General features: G+C 41.0%; 1 protein-coding gene across 3 annotated transcripts in view; it reads left to right on the top strand.

Moving 5' to 3' along the window:
- Positions 1-27,614, top strand: part of LOC124717330 (zinc finger matrin-type protein CG9776) — a 278,463-nt gene that overhangs the window by 85,089 nt on the left and 165,760 nt on the right. For all 3 annotated transcript variants that reach the window (XM_047244160.1, XM_047244161.1, XM_047244162.1), the window contains one exon: positions 13,665-13,808. In XM_047244160.1, coding sequence (XP_047100116.1) covers positions 13,665-13,808 — 144 coding nt within the window. The remainder of the gene's footprint in view (positions 1-13,664; positions 13,809-27,614) is intronic.

The following is a 27,614-nucleotide window of genomic DNA, read 5'->3' on the forward strand; positions in this document are numbered from 1 at the left end:
CACATAATGGGTATTAAATGATACTTTTATTTTGTTCAGAACTGATCAACATCAGTATGAGGAGTGACCATTATGGGTGTGAATATGCTGTTGTATTTGCTGTGGGATGGAAGCAAGCAGCCTCTGAAAGTAATATTGAGGAATTTCCTACTACACATGCTGTGTCAGCTTCTGAAGATTGCTTGCTGGAGGCTGATATGAAAGCACATGTCTTCCCACTGCATCCCAGGCATGCTCCATGGGTGATAAATTGGGGTAAAGGGCAACCACTCGAGAATCTGTAAATTCCTCAAGGTGTTTGTTGTGTGAACTAAAGTTTGCAGTCTTGCATTATTCTGCTGGACTATGCCTTCTGTTACTCTGGTTGGACAACAGGGTTAACCGTTCTTGCCATATATTAGTGAGCATTTGGCCTCTTTCAACAAAGACCAAATCAATTACGTTTTTGTTTCCAGTAGCTCTGTGCACTATAATTACAGGTGTTAGAGAGGTTTGGATTTCAAAAATCACTGGTTCCTGTGATCTTCCTCCAGGTAATCTGCAGACATGTTGGCATCAATCTGACTGTCACAAACAAAAATGAGACTCATGGCTGAGCTCCACAGTATGTCACTCCATATCCCGTTGTCTCCGGGAGTACCTCGTGCGAGTCTCAGTTGCCTGTGGCATGGTGTCAGCAGCAAACAACACGTGGCAACTCTTGATCTCGAGTCATCTTCCCGCAATCTATTCCAAACGGTTCGTGATAATATTCTACCAGTAACATGTGCCCTTATTTCAATTGTGATAATCTGTACCTGACAAAGCCAGTCGAACAGTTGTGCAGTATTCTAGTGCTGCATTTCTTCTTGAGGGACCCATACCTACTCTGCATACCACACTATTGTCCTTAGTCCACACCGTCACCAATCGTAGCACTGCAGCTAGCTGTCTGTGTGACATGTCTGTGTGACTCTCCCATGTCGCTTGTGCCGACGATTCAACTTTTTTCAGATGTGAAAGACAGTGCTAAGGTGCACATGTACGACCTCTGTGTGAACCCTGTTGCAGTTCCTTATGAAAAGTTCCAGTAATGTTACACACCCAGTAATCATCAACTGCTGATACTGTTGTTCATCTGTAGGAATAGCTTTTCTCCTTTACTGAAAATAAACTCGCGTAAGTATTAAATTTTAATTGACATAATCCACAGGCGTGGAAATACTGCATTATTAGTTTGGTAGCATAATGTTTCCACGGTGTAACAGGTTCCCTTTCTGTCAGTGTGTTTAAAACCAGTTTGTGTTATGTGTCATGAGGAATTTTCAAATTTGCAGGCATCACTGACCCCCATGAACCAAGGACCTTGCCATTGGTGGCGAGGCTTGCTTGACTCAGCAATACAGATAGCCTTTGTGTTATGTGTCATGAGGAATTTTCCAGATTTGCAGGCATCACTGACCCCCATGAACCAAGGACCTTGCCATTGGTGGCGAGGCTTGCTTGACTCAGCAATACAGATAGCCGTACCGTAGGTGCAACCACATTGGAGGGGTACGTGTTGAGAGGCCAGACAAACGTGTGGTTCCTGAAGAGGGGCAACAGCCTTATCAGTAGTTGCAGGGGCAACAGTCTGGATGACTGACTGATCTGGCCTTGTAACACTAACCAAAATGGCCTTGCTGTTCTGGTACTTCGCAGTACAAGAACAGCAAGGCCATTTTGGTTAGTGTTACAAGGCCAGATCAGTCAGTCATCCAGACTGTTGCCCCTGCAACTACTGATAAGGCTGTTGCCCCTCTTCAGGAACCACACGTTTGTCTGGCTGAAAGCAAAGGGAAACTACAGCTGTAATTTTTCCCGAGGGCATGCAGCTTTTGCTGTATGGTTAAATGATGATGGCGTCCTCTTGGGTAAAATATTTCGGAGGTAAAATAGTCCCCCATTCGGATCTCCGGGCGGGGACTGCTCAAGAGGACTTCGTTATCAGGAGAAAGAAAACTGGCAGGAGGAACAAGACTTCTGGTCAGGTGAATACAAGGTTATAAATACAAAATCAAATAGGGGTAATGTAGGAGTGGGTTTAATAATGAATAAAAAATAGGAGTGCGGGTATGCTACTATGAACAGCGTAGTGAACACATTATTGTAGCCAAGATAGACACGAAGCCCACACCTACCACAGTAGTACAAGTTTATACGCCAACTAGCTCTGCAGATGACGAAGAGATTGATGAAATGTATGATGAGATAAAAGAAATTATTCAGGTAGTGAAGGGAGACTAAATTCTAATAGTCATGGATGACTGGAATTCGATAGTAGGTAAAGGAAGAGAAGGAAAAGTAGTAGGTGAATATGGAATGAGAGCAAGGAATGAAAGAGGAAGCCAACTGGTAGAATTTTGCACAGAGCATAACTTAATCATAGCTAACACTTGGTTCAAGATTCATGAAAGGAGGTTGTATACATGGAAGAGGCCTGGAGACACTGGAAGGTTTCAGATAGATTATATAATGGCAATACAGAGATTTAGGAACCAGGTTTTAAATTGTAAGACATTTCCAGGGGCAGATGTGGACTCTGACCACAATCTATTGGTGATGAACTGCAGATTAAAACTGAAGAAACTGCAGAAAGATGGGAATTTAAGGAGATGGGACCTGGATGAACTGAAAGAACCAGAGGTTGTAGAGAGTTTCAGGGAGAGAATTACGGAACGATTGACAAGAACGGGGGAAGGAAATACAGTACAAGGAGAATGGGTAGGTCTGAGAGATGAAATAGTGAAGGCAGCAGAGGACCAAGTAGGTAGAAAGATGAGGGCTAGTAGAAATCCTTGGGCAACAGAAGAAATATTGAATTTAATTGATGAAAGGAGAAAATACAAAAATGCAGTAAATGAAGCAGGCAAAAAGGAATACAAACGTCTCAAAAATGAGATTGACAGGAAATGCAAAATGGCTATGCAGGAAAATTAAAGAGAACTTTGGAAAAAAGAGAACCACTTGTATGAATATCAAGAGCTTATGTGGAAAACCAGTTCTAAGCAAAGAAGGGAAAGCAGAAAGGTGGAAGGAGTATATAGAGGGTCTATACAAGGGCAGTGTACTTGAGGACAATATTATGGAAATAGAAGAGAACGTAGCCGAAGATGAAATGGGAGAAATCATACTGCGTGAAGAGTTTGACAGAGCACTGAAAGACCTAAGTCAAAACAAGGCCCTGGGAGTAGACAATATTCCATTAGAACTACTGATAGCCTAGGCAGAACCAGCCCTGACAAAACTCTACCATCCGATGAGCAAGATGTATGAGACAGGCGAAATACCCTCATACTTCAAGAAGAATATACCAGAAATTACTCCAATCCCAAAAAAAGCAGGTGTTGACAGATGTGAAAATTACCGTACTATCAGTTTAATACGTCACGGCTGCAAAACACTGACACGAATTCTTTACAGACAAATGGAAGAGCTGGTAGAAGCCAACCTCGGGAAAGATTAGTTTGGATTCCGTGGAAATGTTGGAACACGTGAGGCAATACTGATCCTACGACTTATCTTAGAAGATAGATTAAAGAAAGGCAAACATATGTTTCTAGCATTTGTAGACTTCGAGAAAGCTTTTGACAATGTTGACTGGAATACTCTTTTTCAAATTCTGAAGGTGGCAGGGGTCAAATACAGGGAGCGAAAGGCTATTTACAATTTGTACAGAAACCACATGGCAGTTATGAGTCGAGAGACATGAAAGGGAAGCAGTGGTTGGGAAGGGAGGGAGACAGGGTTGTAGGCTATCCCTGATGTTATTCAACCTGTATATTGACCAAGCAGTAAAGGAAACAAAAGAAAAATTTGGAGTAGGCATTAAAATCCATGGAGAAGAAATAAAAACTTTGGGGTTTGCCGATGACATTGTAATTCTGTCAGAGAGAGCGAAGGACCTGGAAGAGCAGTTGAATGGAATGGACAGTGTCTTGATGGGAGGATATAAGATGGACATCAACAAAACTAAAATGAGGATAATGGAATGTGGTCAAACTAAGTCAGGTGTTGCTGAGGGAATTAGATTAGGAAATGAGACACTTGAAGTAACAGACGAGTTTTGCTATTTGGGCAGCAAAATAACTGATGATGGTAGAAGTAGAGAGGATCTAAAATGTAGACTAGCAGTGGCAAAGAAAGTGTTTCCGAAGAAGAGAAATTTGTTAACATTGAGCTTAGATTTAAGTGTCAGGAAGTCTTTTCTGAAAGTATTTGTATGGAGTGTGGCCATGTATGGACGTAAAACGTGGACGATAAATAGTTTGGACAAGAAGAGAAGAGAAGCTTTCGAAATGTGGTGCTACAGAATAATGCTGAAGATTAGATGGGTAGATCACATAACTAATCAGGAGGTATTGAATAGAATTGGGGAGAAGAGAAATTTGTGGCACAACTTGACTAGAAGAAGGGATCGGTTGGTAGGACATATTCTGAGGCATCAAGGGATCACCAATTTAGTATTGGAGGGCAGTGTTGAGGGTAAAAATTGTAGAGGAAGACCAAGAGATGAATACACTAAGCAGATTCAGAAGGTTGTAGGTTGCAGTAAGTACTGGGAGATGAAGAAGCTTGCACAGGGTAGAGTAGCATGGAGAGCTGCATCAAACCAGTCTCTGGACTGAAGACCACAACAACAGCAACACTGACTTGTATTTAACACAACAAGTGTCTGGTGCAGTTGTTAGATTGGTTACTGCTGCTACAATGGCAGGTTATCAAGATTTAAGTGAGTTCGAACGTGGTGTTATAGTTCGCAAATGAGCGATGGTACACAGCATCTCTGAGGTAGCGATAATGTGGGGATTTTCCTGCACGACCATTTCATGATTGCGCGGTGAATGTCAGGAATCCGGTGAAACATCGTGAATGTCAGGAATCTGGTAAAATGTCATGAATGTCAGTAATCCGGTAAAATGTCATGATTGTCAGGAATCCAGTAAAAAATCGTGAATGTCAGGAATCTGGTGAAACGTCAGGAATGCCGGGAATACGGTAAAATGTCAAGTCTTTGACATCGCTGTAACCAGAATTAGATCCTGCAAGAACGGGACCAATGGCAACTGAAGAGAATCTTTCAACATCGCAGAAGTGCAACCCTTCCGCAAATTGCTGCAGATTTCTATGCTGGGCCATCAACAAGTTTCAGCGGCAAACCTTTGAATGAAATATCATCGATATGGGTTTTCGGAGCTGAAGGCCCACTTTTGTACCCTAGGTGATTGCATGACATAAAGCTTTATGCCTTGCCTGGGCCCATCAACTCTGACATTGGACTGTTGATGGCTGGAAACATGTTGCCTGGTCAGATGAGTCTTGTTTCAAATTGTATCAAGCAGTTGGATGTGGATGTGTACGGGTATGGAGACAACCTCATGAATCCATGGACCCTGCATGTCAGCAGGGGACTGTTCAAGCTGGTGGAGGCTCTGTAATGGTGTGTGGCATGTGCAGTTGGAGTGATATGGGACCCCTGATATGTCTAGATACAACTCTTGACAGGTGACACCTACGTAAGCATCCTGTCTGATCGCCTGCATCCATTCATATCCATTGTGCATTCCGATGGACTTCGGCAGTTCCAGCGGGACAGTACGACACCCCACACATTCAGAATTGCTATAGAATGGCTCAAGAAACACGTATTTTCTACCTCAACAGACAGTTGAAGGGTGGAAATGGCCAAATCTCTCATGCGTCAGAAGAATTAAAAAAAAGTGTATATATTTTTCAAAATAACTTGCTTTGTATCCAAAAAATTGAGAAGGTTTATTGACACCACAGAATTATGGTGCCCACTCTATTCAGTAACAGGTTCCAATCATTGTGATCATCATGAATTTAATCTGTCTCCAAAAACTTAGAAAAAGAAGCAGTGTTGAAATGATAACATAATATAAAAATGTATTTGTACTGTAGCTGTAAGCACAGTGTGTTGATAATGACTCTAAATTGCGGATCCTGAGTGCCGGTTGCAGTTTCCTCATGTTTTTATTATGCCATTCGTAGCTGTAAATTTTATTTGCTTCTTCTACTAACTATAAGGACACAGATCAATCTGATAATTAACATACCAATCACAGCCAATTATCAAACTGAGTTAAACAAATTTGAGATCAAAGACTGTTCTGGTTCCCACATATTATCAAACCTTGTGCTTGCCAGAAACTGACATTTTTTAGGCCTTGGCTGTGTACAACATCAGCAAAACAGCAACTAGCCTCTGTTAACAGTGCTGTTTGTTTATGCAAGTAGCGCCATTACCAATTTCGAACTGACAGGTTCATCCTCAGGCGGCTGATGACATTTACAGTATGCGATCAAAATTATCCAGACACCTGGCTGAAAATGACTTACAAGTTCGTGGCACCCTCCATTGGTAATGCTGGATTTCAGTAAGGTGTTGGCCCACCCTTAGCCTGCTGACAGCTTCCACTCTCACAGGCACACATTCAATCAGGTGCTGGAAGGTTTCTTGGGGAATGACAGCACTTCTTTACAGAGTGCTGCACTGAGGAGAGGTATTGATGTCAGTCGGTGAGGCCTGGTAGGAAGTCGGCATTCCAAAACCTCCCAAAGATGTTCCATAGGATTCAGGTCAGGAGTCTGTGCAGGCCAGTCCATTACAGGGGTGTTATTGTCATGTAACCCCTCCACCACAGGCCGTGCATTATGAACAGGTGCTTGTTCATGTTGAAAGATGCAGTTGCCATCCCCGAATTGCTTTTCTACAGTGGGAAGCAAGAAGGTACTTAAAATATCAGTTTAGGCCTGTGCTATGATAGTGCTAAGCAAAACGACAAGGGGTGCAAGCCCTCTCCATGAGAAACACGACCACACCATAACACCACCGCCTCCGAATTTTACTGTCAGCACTACATGCGCTGGCAGGTGACGTTCACCAGGCATTCGCCATACCCACACCCTGCCAACTGATCGCCACATTGTGTACTGTGGTTCGTCACTCCACACAACATTTTTCCACTGTTCAATCGTCCAGCATTTACGCTCCTTATACCAAGTGATGCGTCGTTTGGCATTTACCGGCGTGATGTGTGGCTTATGAGCAGCCGCTTGACCATGAAATCCAAGTTTTCTCACCTCCTGCCTAACTGTCATAGTACTTGCAGTGGATCCTGATGCAGCTTGGATTTCCTGTGTGATCATCTGGATAGATGTCTGCTTATTACACATTACAACCCTCTTCAACTGTCGGTGGTCTCTGTCAGGTCAACAGACGAGGTCAGCCTGTACATTTTTGTGCTGTATGTGTCCCTTCACGTTTCCACTTTACTATCACATCAGAAACAGTGGACCTAGGGATGTTTAGGAGTGTGGAAATCTCGCATACAAATGTATGACACAACTGACACTCAATCACATGACCACGTTCGAAGTCCATGAGTTCCACGGAATGCTCCATTCTGCTCTCTCATGATGTCTAATGACTACTGAGGTCGCTGATACGGAGTACCTGGCAGTAGGTGGCAGCAGAGTGCACACAATATGAAAAACGTATGCTTTTGGGGGTGTCCGGATACTTTTGATCATGTGGTGTATGTTTCATTTGTCATTGTTCCAGTTTGTTGATGAAAAAAAGCAAACAACTAATGTAAACAACAACAACAACAACAACAAATGTAATATAACTATGAACATCCATTTGAAGATAGACCTGTCAGTTCAAAACTTGTCTTGGTGCTATTTGTGTAAATAAATAGACTATTGGCAGTGTCTGGTTGCTGTTTTCTTTTCTGCTAGAATCACCCTCTAAAAACTTTCTTATTGATACTTTGAATCACCTGGTTTCCAGGTGTCACTTAGAATATTCATAACAAATTATTTTTTTTCTAATTGTCTCATTATTTTTTGTGGAGATGCAGTGAAGAATATAATTCTGCTGTATCAGAAAACCCTCTTAATTTTTTGGTTACAAATCAGATACGTACAAACAGAAATGCATTGTTTTCCCATTCTCCTGGCAAGTGTCAGATTTGCTACTTAGGACATTTTTCCATTTCCATTCTTCATTTCAAGATAATCTGAGGAACAGTCGAAATACAGGGTTATTACAAATGATTGAAGCGATTTCACAGCTCTACAATAACTTTATTATTTGAGATATTTTCACAATGCTTTGCATACACATACAAAAACTCAAAAAGTTTTTTTTAGGCATTTACAAATGTTCGATATGTGCCCCTTTAGTGATTCGGCAGACATCAAGCCGATAATAAAGTTCCTCCCACACTCGGCGCAGCATGTCCCCATCAATGAGTTCGAAAGCATCGTTGATGCGAGCTCGCAGTTCAGGCACGTTTCTTGGTAGAGGAGGTTTAAACACTGAATCTTTCACATAACCCCACAGAAAGAAATCGCGTGGGGTTAAGTCGGGAGAGCGTGGAGGCCATGACATGAATTGCTGATCACGATCTCCACCATGACCAATCCATTGGTTTTCCAATCTCCTGTTTAAGAAATGCCGAACATCATGATGGAAGTGCGGTGGAGAAAGATGAAGTCGGCGCTGTCGGTCTCCAGTTGTGGCATGAGCCAATTTTCCAGCATGTCCAGATACATGTGTCCTGTACCGTTTTTTTCGCAGAAGAAAAAGGGGCCGTAAACTTTAAACCGTGAGATTGCACAAAACACGTTAACTTTTGGTGAATTGCGAATTTGCTGCACGAATGCGTGAGGATTCTCTACTGCCCAGATTCGCACATTGTGTCTGTTCACTTCACCATTAAGAAAAAATGTTGCTTCATCACTGAAACAAGTTTCGCACTGAACGCATCCTCTTCCATGAGCTGTTGCAACCGCGCCGAAAATTCAAAGCGTTTGACTTTGTCATCGGGTGTCAGGGCTTGTAGCAATTGTAAACGGTAAGGCTTCTGCTTTAGCCTTTTCCCGTAAGATTTTCCAAACCGTCGGCTGTGGTACGTTTAGCTACCTGCTTGCTTTATTCGTCGACTTCCGCGGGCTACGCATGAAACTTTCCCGCACGCGTTCAACCGTTTCTTCGCTCACTGCAGGCTGACCCGTTGATTTCCCCTTACAGAGGCATCCAGAAGCTTTAAACTGTGCATACCATCACCGAATGGAGTTAGCAGTTGGTGGATCTTTGTTTAACTTCGTCCTGAGGTGTCGTTGCACTGTTATGACTGACTGATGTGAGTGCATTTCAAGCACGACATACACTTTCTCGGCTCCTGTCGCCATTTTGTCTCACTGTGCTCTCGAGCGCTCTGGCAGCAGAAACCTGAAGTGCGGCTTCAGCCGAACAAAACTTTATGAGTTTTTCTACGTATCTGTAGTGTGTCGTGACCATATGTCAATGAATGGAGCTACAGTGAATTTATGAAATCGCTTCAATCATTTGTAATAGCCCTGTATATGTTACGTTAGGAACTGGTATGTACAAGCGACCTTACTGCAATTTCCTCCATAAATTGTTGGGGATCTACAGTTGATACTATTGGAATGCAAAGTAGTTGATAAATGAGATAGTACATCTACCATCTACATCTACATACATACCCGCAAGCCACCATACAGTGTGTGTAGGAGGGTACCCTGTACCACAACTAGTCATTTCCTTTCCTGTTCCTCTCACAAAGAGTGTGAGGGAAAAATGACTATAGGCCTTCGTATGAGCCCTAATTTCTCATATCGTATCTGCGTGGTCTCTATGTGAAATGTGTGTTGATGGCAGTAGGATTGTTCTGCAGTCACTTTCAAATGCCAGTTTTTCTAAACTTTCTCAGTAGAGTCCTAGCAAGCTTGGTTTCACACGGGGGATGCTTTCTAAAGCCTTTCTGATTTGTGGACATGAGCTTTTCATTGTCTACGAAATTTGTAATATTCGAACTCAGAATATGCTCTAGAAATCTGCAGCAAACTGATGTTAAGGACATTGGTGTGTAATTTTGCAGGTCCATTCTTTTATCCTTCTTATGTACAGGAATCACATTTGCTTTTTTCCAGTCGCTTGACACTTTGCCCTGATAGAGAGGTTCGTGATAAATGCAAACTGAGTAAGGGGCCAACGACTTAGAGTTAAAAAAACCTAAACCCTTCCCGAACAGGCCGTGAAGGCCCAACAGTGCTGATCAGCCGCCATGTCATCTTCAGCTCATAGGTGTCACTGGATGCGGATATGGAGGGGCATGTGGTCAGCAAACTGCTCTCCTGACTGTGTCAGTTTCCGAGACCCGAGCCACTACTTCTCAATCAAGTAGCTCCTTAGTTTGCCTCACAAGGGCTGAGTGTACCCCACTTGCCACCAGTGCTAAGCCATCCGGATGGTCACCCATCCAAGTGTTAGCCCAGCCTTACAGAACTTCGGTGATCTCGACTGGAACCAGTGTTACCTTTGTGGCAAGACCATTCGCAGTGATGTAGAGTATACTTTGTAAAACCAAATTGGAATTTTATCCACACCAGGTGACTTATTTGTTTTCTGGTCTTTCAGTTAGTTTCTGTAGGCCAGGAACGCTTATTACTGTGTCATACATACGGGACTGTGTGCGATGGTCAAGCAATGGTACATTTGTATGATTCTCCTTTGTGAATGATTTCTTAAATATGGAATTTAAAACTTTGGCCTTCCTTTTGCTGTCTTTTTACTGCCAAATCAGACTGGTCAACGAGTGGCTGGATAATAGCCTTAGAAATTAGAAACACTTAGCGATTTTAATAGGACCAGAATTTTTTTGGGTTCTCCACCAGATCTTTAGCCAAGGTATGACGGTGGTAGCTGTTGTATGCTTCATGCACATATTTTTTCACAGATGCATGAATCTCTACTAATCTTTGCTCGTCATCATTTATGTCCTCTTTCGAAGTGAGAGTGCAATAGTCTTTGCTTCTGCAGCATTTTCCAAATTTCGTCATTAAACCATGGTTGGTTTTTTCTGTCTTTAATCCACTTTCTAGGCACATACCTGTCCAGAGCATGATTTACAATCTGTTTAAACTTGGCCATAATTCCTCTGTGTGCATCATTGTGCAACTAAATGATTGCAGTTCATTGTCTAAGTGAGATGCTGACAACTGCTTATGTGCTCTTTCTAGCAGAACCACTCTCCTAGCCCTCTTGATTGATTTATTAACTTTTGTAACCATAATCACTATGATGACATTATGATCACTAAGCCCCATCTCTGTACTGACACCATCAATAAGATCTGGGCTGTTTGAAGCTACAAGGTCCTAGATACTTCCATTGCATGTGAGCTGCTGAACTAGTGACTCAAGACAGTTTTCAGAAAATGTGTTCGAAAGTACTTCAGAAGACTGCCTGTCTGTAGCCCCTCCAATGAATCCATGCACATCCCAGTCTATACTCTTTAGGTTAAAGTAAATCTCTCTAACGTGCAGCACTTCACTGTCCACCACCCCTACCTACTATCCCTCCCCCTCCATGCCCCAGCAGTCGTTTGTGTGAGTTGTGTTTGCACGCATGTGCGTGCATGTGTGTGTGTGTGTGTGTGTGTGTGTGTGTGTGTGTGTGTGTGTGTGTGTGTCAGTTGTCTATTTTTAAACAAAGGCCTTACGGGCCAAAACCTTTATTTGTGACAGTCTGTTTGTTGTGCCTATCTGCGACTCAGCATCTCTGCTGTATGGTAATTAACAATTCACTTAGACCTGTTTGCATGACCAGATAACTTCATTATCACACTCAATTTCAACCTCAGTAGATACAATATTTTTGTCAACTGCAATGAACACTCCCTCTCCTATGGTGTCTAATCTGTCTTTCCAATAAACATCCCAAGACTCACTATCTATGTCAGAGCTTTTTACTTCAAGTTTTAGCCAGCTCTCAGTCCCAACAATAATTTGAGGTTGAGAACTTTCCTGGAGTGCAGTAAGTTCAGGAACTTTGTTTCAAATATTCGGAAATTTACTGATAAAATTTTTACAGTTGATCATTCTTTACTCAGAACGTAGTCTTATTTCCCTACATGTGTACTGACTGGTGAATGTACATAAGAGTACCTCAAGCTACTGCCTAGCCTAAAAAACCCGAGTTGCACTCCACAGGTACACTGCTTTCCTAGTAGGTGCTTCCTTTGTGTAGTGCACCTCTAACCTGCCAAGAGGAGTCCTACAAATCCCCACCCGATAATGCAAGTCCAGAAATCTGCAGCCAGCTCCAAACCCATATCAACTCTGGGAATGATGTTGCAAATTGCAAGCTCTGCTCACACCCCATGTGTGAGGCCAGCAGTCTTCAGCACCTCCACCAACTGCCCCTGTAAGAACTGAGGATGGCCTCAGAAGCTATGCGCCAGGCATCATTGATGCTGATGTGAACCACAACTTGGAGATGACTGCACTATGTATGCTCAATAGCCACAGCTAAGGCTGCCTCCACATCTCAGGTGAGGTCTCCCAGTGGACACACAAAGTGCACATTGACTTTCTGTTCAGCCCTAGCTATCTTCCTAAGGGGCTCCATAATGCACCTAACATTGTAGCTCCCAATAACTAGCAAATCCATGCCCACGTGTTCCTGCTCGGGCCCTGCTGAAGGAACGGCCACCTGTTCACTTACAGGATGAGTTGGCGTGGCCATACAACCAACCTCCACCTTGGCCCTCCATCTCAAGTGATGCGAACATGTTACCACCCGCCACTCACCCTGCGGGTCCAGTGTGTCATGTACACTAGAAGATGCCTCAACAGTAGAGTCCCTGTGTGCAACAAGTGACACCTGAGGTGTCCCATGTGATGCTCCAGAATCTCCACCACCACTTCACCTCGAGGTGGTAGCCTGAAGATGACTGATTACAGCCAAAACCACAGTCAATCGTTTGTGAACTGTGACCACCTCCTCCAAAATCTGCACACAGCAGGCACACATCTTACCCATCCTAGCAAGATTAATGAAGAGTAAACAGTAAAAGCTGGCAGAAACCTAGATAAGCAACTTGTTACCCTCCTGACGTGTAATCGAGGGATACTGATGCCTCACTGTACCATGTAGCTGGCTGTTCAGAAGAAATGACAATTGAGCTACAGACTCACTGAATTTACACTTAGTAAAAAAAAAAAAAAAAAGTAAAAAATCAAAAAAAACACAAGCCTAAACTTCTTAAATACCAAATCATGCAAGCAATTAAACAAATATATACTATTAAGAAAACACAAGAAAACTAAATATGTTACTTGATGCCTTGGAGATGCGGCACCGAACTGAGCTGCTAACTATGATGATTAGAATGATCACTGTTCTCAAAGCAAAGAGCTGAGTAACTGCTGCACTACTGACTAATCGAAATACACTTACAAAATGTGAGATTAAACTCTGAGGGTCTGAGGCTGGAGGTCCACTGAATATTTACTATTTGCCAAGGTTGTCGAATCAAGTAAATAAAGCAACACTAGCAACAGCGGAAAACTACACTATAAAGTAAATTCACTCAAGGCAAAAAATTGAATAATACCCAAATTCTTGCAACAGAAATATATAGCACTACTAAAAATAGCTAAATGATCAGCAACTGTTCACTTCAGCTCAGAAGTAATTTAGAATAGCACTAAACTAAATGATGCAAACAAACTGTGTACAATGGATAAGCTGCTGCTTCCATTTTAGTTTCCATTTAAACAATACGCTCATTTAATTTACTTTCTAGAGTGGATACAACTCTGTCTCAGCTCCTACATCGTACTCAGATTCTGGTGGTTATCATGGCAATTACCAGTCTCAGGAATATGGCACCTATGAGTACTATCAGCAGCAGGGAACAGGCACATCGTACCCAACCCATGCACAAGGGGTAAGTTTATGGACATTGCATACTTAAATTGGAAATATTTAGCCTTTAATTTTTAAATGTATTTTTAAATTAGCTTTTTATTGTTAAAATGTATCACAAAATTTTGTACAGTCAGAAGATGTTACACAACTCTGTGAAAGGCTATTTTTAATATGGGTAACATACATCACTGATTCGCAAAGCTGAAAAGATTTCTTTCTTGAGAAATAAGTTAACTTTTGTTGTTGTTGTTGTTGTTGTGGTCTGCTGTCCAAAGCCTGATGTTTGCTGCTGCCCAGGCTGTTGCATGCTGTGCAAGCCTCTTCATCTCCGAATAACTGCCGTGACTGCTTCTGAATTTGCTTACTGTGTTCATCTCTTGGTCTCCCTCTGTGAGTTTCTCCCTACACTTCCCTCACTGTGTTCATCTCTTGGTCTCCCTCTGTGAGTTTCTCCCTACACTTCCCTTCAACACAAAATTTGTGATCCCTTGATGTCTCATAGGATGTTCTATCGACTGAGTGCCACAAATTTCTGTTTTCCTCAGTTCTGTTCACACCTCCTCACTAGTAGTTACATGATCTGACCTTATAATCTTCAGCATTTTTGTTGCACCACATTTTAGAAACTTCTATTCTCTTTTGATTTGAACTGTTCATTAACCACATTTCTTCCCCAAAAGGCTATGCTCCAGACAGATACCTCCTGAAAAGAAAAGACACCTAAATCTATAGTTCAATATAAACAAATTTCTCATTTTCAGAAATTCCTTTTTTGCCATTGCCATTCTACATTGTATGCCATCTCAACTTTGGCTGTTATCAGTTGTTTTACTCCCTAAGAAGTCAAACTCATCTGCTACTTTTACTGTCTCATTATTTCTTCAGCATTGCCTGATTTAATTTGACTACATTCCATTATCCTTGCTTTGTTGATGTTTGTGTTATATTCACCTTACAAGACTCTGTCCATTATGTTCAACTGTTGTACCAAGTTCTTTGCTGTCCCTGGCAGAATTAAAATATCATTGGCAAATTTCAAAGTTTGTAGTTGTTCTCCCTGAATTTTAATTCTACTCCAGATTTTTCTTTGGTTTCCTTTACTGCTTACTCAGTGTACAGATTAAATAACATTGGGAAAGTCTGTGACACTGTCGCAGTCCCTTCTCAACCACTGCCTCTCCCCTTGATACCTCTCGAACCTTGTAACAGCCGCCTGGTTTCTGTACAAGTTGTCAATAGTCTTTTGCTTCCTGTAATTTACTCTTGCTTCCTTCAGGTTTTCCAAAGAGTGTATTTTAGTCAACATTGTCAAAAGCTTTCTCTAAGACTGCATAAGATCAATAATGGCCCCCTCGTTCCGACATTTCTCCCAAACTGATCTTCTCTGAGGTCAGTTTCGACAAGTGTTTCCATTCTTCCATGAATTATACATGTTAGTAACTTCAGCATGTCCATTTCCCTTTTTAAATTTGCTAACCTACCTGCCTGATTATGGGATCTTACATTCCACATTCCAACCTGTAGAGTGCCACTTTTGTTATCTGATGACACTTACTGAATAGTCGCTGCCCAGAGAGCCCAATGGGAGCTATTTTAGCTGTGTAATATTTTACCCAACAGGATGCCATCATCATTTAACCATACAGTAGTCTGCATGTTCTGGAGAAAAATAACAGCTGTAGTTTCCCCTTGCTTTCAGCCTTTCGCAATACCAGTGCAACAAGACCTTTTTGGTTGATGTTACCAGGCTAAATCAGTCAACCAGCCACACTGACTCCTGCAGCTACTGAAAAGGTTGCTGCCCCTTTCCAGGAGCCACACGTGTGTCTGGTCTCTCAACAGATATCCCTACATTATCTTTCACTTATACCACAGCTAGTCCTGTGGTTGAGGCACATAAGTCACTGTATCATAACAAAGTTCACAGTTGATGTGAGGGGGCAGGGATGAGTAACTATGAGTTAGCAAAGAATACCAAACACAGGAGCATCAGTTTACTCAAAGAGATGCGTATGGTTTTCAAAAACATATTTTGCAGTCACTTCAACTTCTTATTTCACTCCGTGAGTTCTTACTTCACTCTAAATATATACTGATAGCCAAAAAATTATGTCCACATGCTTAATAGTGTGTCAGTTGGTGTAGCGGCGATTCTGTGTGGCATGGATTTGACTGACTAGTCCTTGGTAGATTTCTGGAGGTATGTAGCACCAGTAGCACCCCAGGTGTCTTTGGTGGGTAAGAAATCTAAAGGCATCGTGCACGAAGGGGTGCAGGTGGTCCACAGTAGTACTCACATAGTTGACAACTATCATGGTGCCTTCGAGGCCCAATGGAAGGCTAAGTATGTATCCCCCATAGCATCATACTCCCTCTACTGGCTTGTGTTTGTGGTGTGGTACATGTTTAATCCTTCAACTGCTGTGGATGAGTATATAAATCCAGCCATGCCATTCCTAAGGTGCTGTGGATGTGTATACAGTAAAACTTCATTTATATGTTTTTCAACGCACTACAGAAAAAAAGTGTATAAGTGTGAAAAATGTATATATGAAATATAGCACCATACCATCAAATTAATTAGTAATCACAAATGAAAAACCCAGCAGATAAAAAGTTACATTCTACAAAACGTTATATAGGCTTGCTAGGTACCATACTTAACAAAGATGTAAACCTTTGCACAGAAGAAAATGTCATTTCGTAAAAAAGTCCATAATTTTTGCTTGTTTTTTTCTTTGACGCACCAATAGCATACACTGTACCCTCAAAATGGGATGACACTGTCATTATTTCGTCAGAAATATTGTGGTGCATCACAAATGGCTTAATTATTTCTAACGCATGTACTGCATCGTTAAACACCATGGAGGAATGCCGAGAATCTTCTGTATCATCCTCATCGTCAGTTTCTTCCTCGTCCAGGTCCCTCAATGCACATTGAAATATCTCAGCGATAGTCGTGGGTTCTGTAGTGATGAGGTTTTCATCAACGTTCACGTAATCCTCAAATGATGGCTGCTCTTCAAGTCAATTCTATTCAAAATCGTTAGGTGAAATATCATCAGTATGATCGTTTACACTACGATTGTGGACTTCATTCCCAAATCTGGCTTTTCAGAAACAGTTCTGATTGGTATCATCTGAAACTCTGTGCTGTGAAGCTGCAATGTAGTGCATTGCCTATCAGAAGAAGCAAATGCATTAATAATTTCTTGAAGTGTTCTTTGGCTCCGGTAGCACAACATGAAATAAATGGCAAGTAAAAATCGTATCTGTAAAATGTTTGTTTTCATTTCTTCCTTTTTTTCGATTTTTACACACCTGATGGCATGCTGCACAAGCATTTTGCGATAATGCAACACGAAATTATGTATTATTCCAAGATCAAGTGGCTGGAGCTCACTTGTGCCATTCACTGGAAAGAATTCAGTGGTTAAATTTCTCAAACAGGAAGTAAGGGGAGGATGTGCTGTGCACACCTGTCTACGAACAGTAAAATCTTCCATCCTGCCGCACCCATTTTTGCATCGACGCTTCGAAGCCAACTTTTGTAGTAATCCACAATTTCTTGTTACTAGTGTATTTTATGGGAAATGTGACAATGTTCTTAAAATGACGGGACTTGGCAAGTTTCCCGATAGTAAGTGGGGGGAGCTTCTCATTCCCATCACTGTTAGCAAATAACAGCACTGTTGCACATTGTTTACTTTGTTTTCCTCCGTGGCAGTTCTCACTTTTGAATGCCATTGTGCAGTCAGGCATTACATTGTAAAACAAACCCGTCTCATCCACATTGAAAATGTGCTTAGGAGCATAATGTCAGTTCTTTCAAACAGGTTTCCTTCCAGTCTCGCACTGTCTCGAGATCGACACTTTTGCTTTCGCCGCATACGGGGTGATCAAAAAGTCAGTATAAATTTGAAAACTTAATAAACCATGGAATAATGTAGATAGAGAGGTAAAAATTGACACACATGCTTGGAATGACATGGGTTTTTATTAGAACGAAAAAAAAAGAAAAAACAAAGCTCACAAAATGTCCGACAGATGGCGCTGGACAGCAAAACGTCAGTGACTGCGCATGACAATCGTGTATAAAAGGAGCTGTAATGAGAGAGAGAATCAGATGCTCCAGCAGTCGCAGCATGTTGACGTTACCTGAAAAGGCGCTTTTAGTGAAGCTGTGTTATCAGAATGGGGAATGTGCTAGTTCAGCATTATGATCCTGTCGCCATAGGAAGGGGATTTGAACGGGTAAAGGTCCGTTGACAAATGCAGCTGTGGCGAGAATGATTTCGAAGTTCGAAGCCACGGGTTGTTCAGACTATAGACCCCATAGTGGCCGACTGAGCACAAGGTGTAATGCTGCTGAGACAGTTCAGGAAGAAATGGAGACTGTAACGGGTTCATCTATGCATGGGGAAGTCAGCGCTCGTGTAGTCGCACCAGCATTCCTTACACTACTGTTTGGTTGGCACTGAGGCGTACCCTCCGATGCTATCCATACAAAATCCATCGGCATCATGAACTGTTATTTCGCGATTTAGTGAAGCAGAGGGCATTTGCGGTGTGGGCGTGTCAAAAGATGGCAGAAGTTGTCGATTGGTTGAGTAACGTGTTGTGGACTGCCGAAGCTCATTTCACGCTCCGAGGGTCTGTGAACGCCCACAACTGCAGAAATTGGGCTACCGAAAATCCTAGAACTGTCGTGGAAACTCCATTGCACAACGAGAAAGTCACGGTATGGGTTGGAATTACCACATCTACCATTATCGGGCCTTTTTTCTTCGAGGAAATCCGTGATTGTGATTTTGTAACTGCTACTGTGACGGGTGAGAGGTACGCCAATATGTTACAGAATCGCATCATCCCCATCGTAACTGATAAACACCTGCTGGAACGTATGATGTTCATGCAGGATGGCACTCCACCCCATATTGCTAGACGTGTGAAAGATCTCTTGCGCACATCGTTTGGTGATGATCGTGTGCTCAGCCGTCACTTTCGTCATACTAGGTCTCCCAGGTCCCCAGACCTCAGGCCGTGCTATTATTGGCTTTGGGGTTACCTGAAGTCGCAAGTGTATCGTCATCGACCGACATCTCTAGGGATGCTGAAAGACAACATCCAACGCCAATGCCTCACCATAATTCGGGACATGCTTTACAGTGCTGTTCAAAACATTATTCCTCGACTACAGCTATTGTTGAGGAATGATGGTGGACATATTGAGCATTTCCCATAAAGAACATCATCTTTGCTTTGTATCACTTTGTTATGCTAATTATTGCTATTCTGATCAGATGAAGCGCCATCTGTCGGACATTTTTGAAGTTTCGTATTTTTTTGGTTCTAATGTCATTCCAAGCATGTGTGTCAATTTGTACCTCTCTATCTACATTATTCCGTGATTTATTCAGTTTTCAAATTTACACTGACTTTTTGATCACCCGGTACATTATGACAGCTGATGCCATGTCTTACCTTAAATTTGTGCAGCCAACTTGATGAAGCACTGAAATTTTCCACACCGAGTCGAATTGCAAATTCATTTGCTTTGTCATAAAACATTGGGCTGCTAATAGGAATGTCTTGTGCTCTATGCTGCGTGAACCACTGCAACAATCTATCTTCCACATCTTCATATTTCCCACCCTGAATGCGTGTCTGCTTAGTAGTAGAAATTCTGAACACACATGCACTATCTTCAATTTCCTTTGTCTTTGTTACTATAGAATTTAAAGCAGGTGCAGAAATTCCTAATTCCTTTGCAATATCCACTCACTTTTGATTACTGTTTCCTTCACAACTCTCAAAATTTGTAGCTATTCAGCAATAGTAATGCTTTTCTTTTTTCTTCCACTCATGCTACCAATTCTCAAAATAATTAGAAATTCAGTAGTACGGTACAATACCTTATACAGTATGAGGTGTGATTTATTTCAAGATTTCCGAGTGACATGCAACAATTCTTGTCCAGTTGTGCCCCAGTTCGGCAGAAGTCATGTAATTTCGGGAAAACAAATGAGTGCTACACCTACTACCGACCTTTCCTATGGCTATTACCACTGCCGTAATAGTAAGCTTCATATGTTATACTGTACTTTCCTATGCTGTACAGTCTCTGTATAACATCTGGCTTTTGTGACAACTCTATTATTGCAGTTTATGCTGTTGTTGCTTATCTGTCAATCTATAAAACAATCTCAAATCCGTCACATTAACAATTAAGTGTTAGTTGGATTCGGATGATCGCAACAAAGTGATTTTCTAGTTTGCGACCTCGGTGTCATGTTAAGAGATGGAGCTTAGGCCGGTATTATTGTTGTGGGTTGGCAGGAGAGCCAACACCGGGTTACTAGAGGAAGCCGAAAGGCACGCGTTTTAACTCGCGCAGGCTGGCGTGAGGTCTGGAACAGGACAAGGAAATTAGACTTTAGAAAAAACGAACGTAGCTGGTGGAATACTTAACTTTAATCCATAAATGGTGAATGTCGCTCTTGACTGTACATTATTCACAATATCAATAGTAACTGAACATGGCACCTTGCTAGGTCGTAGCAAATGACATAGCTGAAGGCTATGCTAACTATCGTCTCGGCAAATGAGAGCGTATTTTGTCAGTGAACCATCGCTGGCAAAGTTGGTTGTACAACTGGGGCGAGTGCTAGGCCGTCTCTCTAGACCTGCCGTGTGGCGGCGCTCGGTCTGCAATCACTGATAGTGGCGACACGCGGGTCCGACGTATACTAACGGACCGCGGCCGATTTAAAGACTACCACCTAGCAAGTGTGGTGTCTGGCGGTGACACCACAATTATACTACCAAACTTTCTTTGACAACGATCTTTGACGTGGTGCAAAAGGGGGTTTCACACTGTCATCAGATATGTTGTGAAAGTTCCTTCATAACGGCCGACGACGACTTAATACTATTCTCTGCAGTTCAATTTTACTTACGGCATTGACAGTATAGTGTGCTGATGTTGACAACACCATCTTCATATAATGCAAATGTTTTCTTAGGAAATGTTCATTTTATGAGTATAACTAATTGACTGAGCGGACAAGGGTACATACAAGAATTTGTTAACCATAGAGCGAGAACAGATTAAATTATTTACGTCATGGTGAAATGAATTCCCAGCAATGAATGGTCGTTGCCAACATCAACGTACTATGTCACCGATGCCGTAAGTAAAATTATACCTTGTCTACAGTTCCATGCACTGCAATTGCATCGTCATTGCATTTGCAAGAGAAGCAGAAGAAAAGGAAACATACTTTGGTCAAGCCGTGGACTTCACGACGAGATGCGAAAGATTACAACAAAATTTTCTACGGGAGCTGCAAGTCAAGGGCGTAAAGTTGCATGAAAATTCCTTGTGGAATGGACGAGAATGCACTTCAATATGTGCTCAAGAAAGTGGATACTCATATTATGAAGCTAAACACTCTCCTCAGAAATGCTACATCTGCAAAAGACACTGAGATTTCTAGCTACTATAGTTTACAGTGCTGGTATAGCACTCTAATGCTGCAGTGCACATTGATGAAAATCATACCAGAAATGTTTGAAGATATTTGTAACACACTGAAGGAGGAATATATGAAGGCAATTAAATTTAATACTTACTGCAGTCATGAAACATGAAACTTTATATTCTTGGGGGTACATCCTGGCTGTACGTCATGGCTAATAGCATCCACAATTTTCTTATAACTCTCACTTTTTATTCTGTTTTTGTATTCGAAATGTCATAAGCTACACAGTGCTTCATCTTCCTCGAATATTTCTATCGATTTCATTATATATGCAATGCACCATGTAAATTTGGGAGTCATGTTGATAAACATTGTGTGTTGTACAGGTGCAGCACTCTTGTGCTCCAAGCGGTTTATTTCTCCTTGCAGTAAACATAAGATGAACTCTTCCTTTGATCAAATCTAAGGCGAGGCACTAGATTTGATAAAAGAAAATTTGAGCGATGCCTAACTTTGACAAAGTTCCTTATTACACTATCAAATTTTATTATAGTATAATATTGACATTACCAATCCACTTCCCAGCTACCCACTCTGAAACACTGCATCATAACCTGTGCACACTGAATATTTCACCAGGACACGAAAAAGAACATATAAGTGAAAAACATATGAATAAAGTTTTACTGTACATGCACAGCTTGGGTTTTCTTACAGTGCTATGGATGTCTGTATGTGTCCTTAGCTGCTGACCTCTCACTCCTGTGGATGAGTTACTTCCATATCTCTGTAAATAAAGAAGGTGTGAGTATTTATCATACAACATAAGTGCCTCATTGTGTGCTATCTTTTTTGAAACACCTCATTTTGATATCTTGAATTGTTTGAGAAGTGACGATTGCTTTGACCACATAATTTGCAATGCACAAGGACATGAAGATGTACGTTGCGTATGAGTTTTTTAAGAAAACTGTTGGGCAAATTCTGGTAAGTCTGCATGAACAAAACTGGGCAGACCACATGTAACCATCTCTCGGATACAGAACCCAGTAACTCAAGAATGAAATGAGGTATCATTCTGTTCTCAATTTTAAATGAAATATCAATATCTTATTTATGTTTCATTCACTGCAATGTATGAGCTAAGTTCAATCATATGCAAAGTTTCCGCCGTGCTTGTATATCTTTGTAAACTCTTCGACATTGTTCAGTGTTTTTCTATTCTGTTCTTTATCGAGAGAATATATCAGACTGGATGATGTGCAAAAGTAAAATTTTTTTCAGCTAACAATCTTTGAAAAATTGGTTGATAAGTATATCATATTGGCCAGAATGCCATTTCTGAGCACAGACACCAGCATTTGGTGAGCAATACTGCCATAACTAAAATCCCCCCACAACACGGAACGCAGAGAGCACTTCTGTAGTGGCGAAAAGGTGAAGGCAACCGTTTGCCTCAATGATGGCATATCTGGACACAACCTTCAATTGGTGTCACAATAAATGTGATTCATTCAATCAGGCGACACATTTACATTGATCCTCAGTCCAATCTCAGTCATCACAAGGTCACTTTAATTATAATCGAGGTTGTTATTACTTCAACATGGGAATGTGTACGGGTCACCTGCTGTAGAGCATCATATTGGACATTGTCCACTGGACAGTGTGTTCCAAACCACTTGTACCTGCACCGGCATTGTACTCTGTCAACAGATCTGCCTCATTTATAGAGCAAACAGGTGTCTGACCTCCACATTGTGTGATGAGGTGCCATAACAATCTGCCCCTTCTCAAAATCAGTTGTCAGTATGTTTCTCCATTTGTAGCCCCATGTTGTCACTAGAATGATTTCTGATTGCTCTATGCTCTGCTTCTATGAGGGCAGTCTAAAATGTTCTCAGACTGAAGTGAAAACAACAATTTATGCTTTCAAAAAAGATTTATTATTCAATATAATCTCATCTAATATCAATAAATTTCATATAGCAGTGTTAGAATGTAATTATGCCCATTCTGTAGTGTTCCTATGTAAGTGCTGCAAAGTACTCATCTACAGCCACAATGGTTTCTCTATTGGATGAACAGTGCTGACCAGCGAGGAATTTCTCGTTTTAAGAACAGATGGAAGTCCGAGGGAGCCAAATCTGAGGAATAGGGTGAAGCGCAAATTCCCCAATTTCCCAACTGCCAAGACACTTTTGTTGAGCAGGTCCATTGTCCTGGTGGAAAATGATTTTAAAAAGCGGGTCTGCTTCCATGAATGCTTCTTGTGTCCAGTTTCATTAGAACTTGAGAGTAGTATTCTCCAGTTTTACCTTTTTCAAGATCATCAGTCAACAAAATTCCTTCTGCAACCAAACACATCGACACTATGAGCTTTCGTCGGCACTGTCCTCACCCTCTTAGGAGCTGAAGGACTGGCTTCGATCCACTGTATACAATGCTGCTTGGATTTGGCTGTGTAGTGGTGAATCCGTGTTTCATCAACTGTCTTGTATCAATGCAGAAAGTCACAGCTCATTTTCTTAAAATGCATAAACAGTTTTCAGAAAGTGTCTTGGAGATGCATTTGTGATATGCAATGGGTGCTCGCAGAACCCATCTTGGGCAAAGCTTTCTCACATTCAACTCCTAGTGCATTAGCAATTTCACGCACCTTTACATGCCAGTCTTCCAGAATCACGTCTTGCACTTTGTCTGATTTCTGGTGTGCTTGCACTTTTAGGAAGTCCTTTGCGTGAATCATAATGGATGCTTTCGCCGTCATTTTTAAACTTGGCTACCCATTTCTTCACGGTGAAAATTCAAGGTGAAGAGCTGCTATATATATTTACAAGCCACAAATGAATTTTGGTTGGTGGTAAACCTTATTTTACGAAGAATTTCATCAGTACATGCTACTTTTTTTTTCCATTTTCAACGCCACAGGCACCGCACCTGCTTCAGACGACTGCCTACAGTCAGCTACTGCCTGGAATGACTTGCAATTTTACATGGCATACTGACATGTGTACCAACGTAAGGAGGGAAAAAAAGAACACCTAGTAGTGCTTGTATGCTTTCTGTGCACCATCACATACCAGCAGTATGGTGGCAGTGGTCAAAATAGAATTTGTTTCTTTAATTTCAATCAAAATCACAAAAATTGTTGTCATGCTATTGATTTCAGTCCATATGATCCTGCTTTAGCTCTGTTCAGGACATATCTTAATGTAATACATCCGGAATGGCACCGTTCAAAGATATAAACAAAACTAGTTAGACATTTTTGAACATAGCAAATGATAAGCATGAAGTAGGCCACAATAGTCATAATTTGAATGGATTCATTCAGTGTGAGATTCTGCTTGTGCCGACACTGTGGCCTAATTGGCGTATTAATTCTGTTCAACAATACGTAGGTAATTTTGTTTATGTCTCTTAACAATGCCAAATTTGCTTTATTATATTGGGATATGTTTTAAACAGATGTGAAGCTGGTCACTATGGACCGATATCAATCGCCTGACAACAATTTTTGTGACCACAGACTGGAATTAAAAGAAGTTAGTGATAATCATCATTGTGAGCTTCTTCTTCCTCCTCCTCCTCCTCCTCCTCCTCCTCCTCCTCCTTCCAAGTCAGGCTGCTTAAACTGTTACAGTCTCATTGAGAAATTCTCATTTCATCTTTTTGTTTGTTGACCTAGCAATTTTACAATGTCAGGGTGGTAGTGTAGCATGGATTTTGGGGTTCTTTTTGAGCTCTTTCATTGTAGATGTTATCTCCTACTGTTTGGTTGTCCTGAATATAATGTGTGATCTATTCCATTTTAATGTAATTATTGTCAAAAATTGATTGTTTCCGTTGATACATTCCATTTTAAGTTCTTCTGACACATTCTTCATTCCTTTTGTGATCTCATTTGTTGTAACCAGCTGTTTATCTCAAGAATTTCATTTCACAGGCTGTTAGTCTTTTTGCGCCTTTCATCTTAACTTTCCAGGCCTTGCTACCACAGCACAGCAGAGGTCTTGCCGAGGTCATATTCTGTTGTGCTTTTGTACTAGGGAAGGTTTCATAACATTATTAATGGCTCCCATTGTTTTTGTATATCTGGTGGCTTTTTCAGCTAGGTCTGTTTCTTCTAGAAATGGTAGTTTATTGGTTAAATGTGTGAATGTGTTCACTCTTTCTAGAAATATTTTTTAAACATAACTCACTTTGTACTGGGTATTTCTCAGATAGAACGTGTAAATTTTGTACAGAATGTGCCAGGTTAACCTCCAAAGATGCTTCAAGAGCACAATCAGCTGCAAAAATGTAAACATCTAGCTTCATGTGTCTGTTGATTTGATGAAGCCATGTGGGGTTTCTCTCTAATTGTGGATGGTTTTATTTGCGTTATTAATAAACTAGAGTGTTCAAAAGCCACATCCTTATTGAAAATCTGTTTGTATTCTGACCACCTCTTATAATTTGTCCTCTTTGTTGATACAGATTAAATTTGCATTTTTCAAATGTTGTGTATATTATCAATTCGTTGTTGGGGGATGTGAACATCTACCAGGATCTGTAATGATTTGTTTCTCTTGCTTTTATGAAAAGCTTTTTTAATGTCAAAGAAGGCAGTATGTGTTTCTTAATTAAATTCTCTGTGTTTTCTGTTAAATTTCAGAGAAAAATAGCCATCACAGCACGAATTCCTTTTCAAAATCCATTTTGCTCCTATCCCATGATGGGTTGTTCATAGTGTCTGTACAGTTTATTTTTGACAATGTTGACAAAAATTTTTATGCAGAGTTCAGTGAGCTTAGTCCTCGGTAATTAAACAAAATTTTTCATGTCTGTTTTTTTGAAGATAGGAATGACAATTGAAACTAGTGCTGGAAGTAAGTATCCAGATGGCTTGCATGACGGATATTTCACAAATTCTTGTTGTTTATCCTTTACAGCCTTTTTGACATCATCATTCCATTTTCTTAGTCCTTTTTTCCTATGCCATTTTGCATTTTTGCAAAGGCTCAGAGTGACAGCTTCTCTTAGACTGTGTTGGAGAGTCTCCCATTCTTCCCTGGACCTCTCTTTTATAGACAAGATTTTCACTAGCTCATAAAGTTGTTTTTGGTATAACCAAAGTATACTGGGGTTTCTCAGAATGCGTAAATGGAAGGCAAGTTCTTCATTCGTTGGTAGTTTTTCTACCTCTTTTTATCTTATATTGGTCTTATTAGTATGGAGCTTACCAGAAAGTTGTGATCAGATTCAATTTCATGACCTCAGAACACACTTGTATCCAGTACCATATCAGCCACTTCATTATTACAAAGAATATAATGTATTACTGGCCAGAGATTCCTGACTTCCAGAGAGAATTTATGACTTGCTTTATGTTTGAACATTGTGTTCATAATTCAGAATTGGTTATATACAGCAAAAATCAATTAATCTGTAACCATTACTTTTAGTGTTGCACACATAAGCATTCATGTCCCCCATTACTATGATCAAGTAGGACTTACTGATTTTGCTGATGATATTCTGTAAATAAGAATAGAACTTGTCACTTTCTTCTTTTTCCTGCAACTGGAGCATAGACAGTCACTGTCATGTAGCCTTGTGATACTTTCACTTGCAATTTACTGATCATTTTGTCCAGAAAGTCTAGCTGTTGGTTGCTGACCTGAAGCCAGATTTGGTTCTTTGTTTTCTGATTAGCTTTGCTGTAAACCTATAAGTAATTTTGAGTCTCATTCGAACCTCCTAAATTCTTTTTGATTTTTGAAATTGCTGCTATTGAAATTCCTTGTTTTGCCCGTATTTCATCTAGCTGGTCTTCTTTAAGGGCTATGCCTTGCACATTCCATGAGGCAATATTTATAATATTCTGCTTTTTCCACTCATTCTTCTTACTTGTACCTGAACTGCCGATGTGGTGGTCAGCCCAACTATTTATGAGTTCAGACTTGAAAGGGTGAAGTTGTGTCCTTCCATTCGGTTGCTGGCCAGTTGGAAGAAAGTCCAGTGATGGGGGTACCGCCACCATATAGCCTGAGGACCAGCATTGTCTGTTATTTCACTTGTCCTTAACATACAGGACTGGCAATGTTGCCTCTAAACTGAGGGACAGAGAGAATTGTTTTGATTTACCTATTGTTGGGACACAGGATCCACTTCCACCTTCCAAATCATTGGTTGGTGTGGGTTAGGTGTAATTCTTGATCAGTCACTCCTTATCAAGATTTGTGACAGGCAGAGCATGGTTTCTCAATGTTAGGCCTAAGTTGTCAATAACTACATGGAAGAGAAAATCACAAGACAGGGAGAGGTGGTTGATTACTATGCCTGGTTCTACC

Source organism: Schistocerca piceifrons, chromosome 9 (assembly GCF_021461385.2).
Source record: "Schistocerca piceifrons isolate TAMUIC-IGC-003096 chromosome 9, iqSchPice1.1, whole genome shotgun sequence".
Lineage (NCBI taxonomy): Eukaryota > Metazoa > Arthropoda > Insecta > Orthoptera > Acrididae > Schistocerca > Schistocerca piceifrons.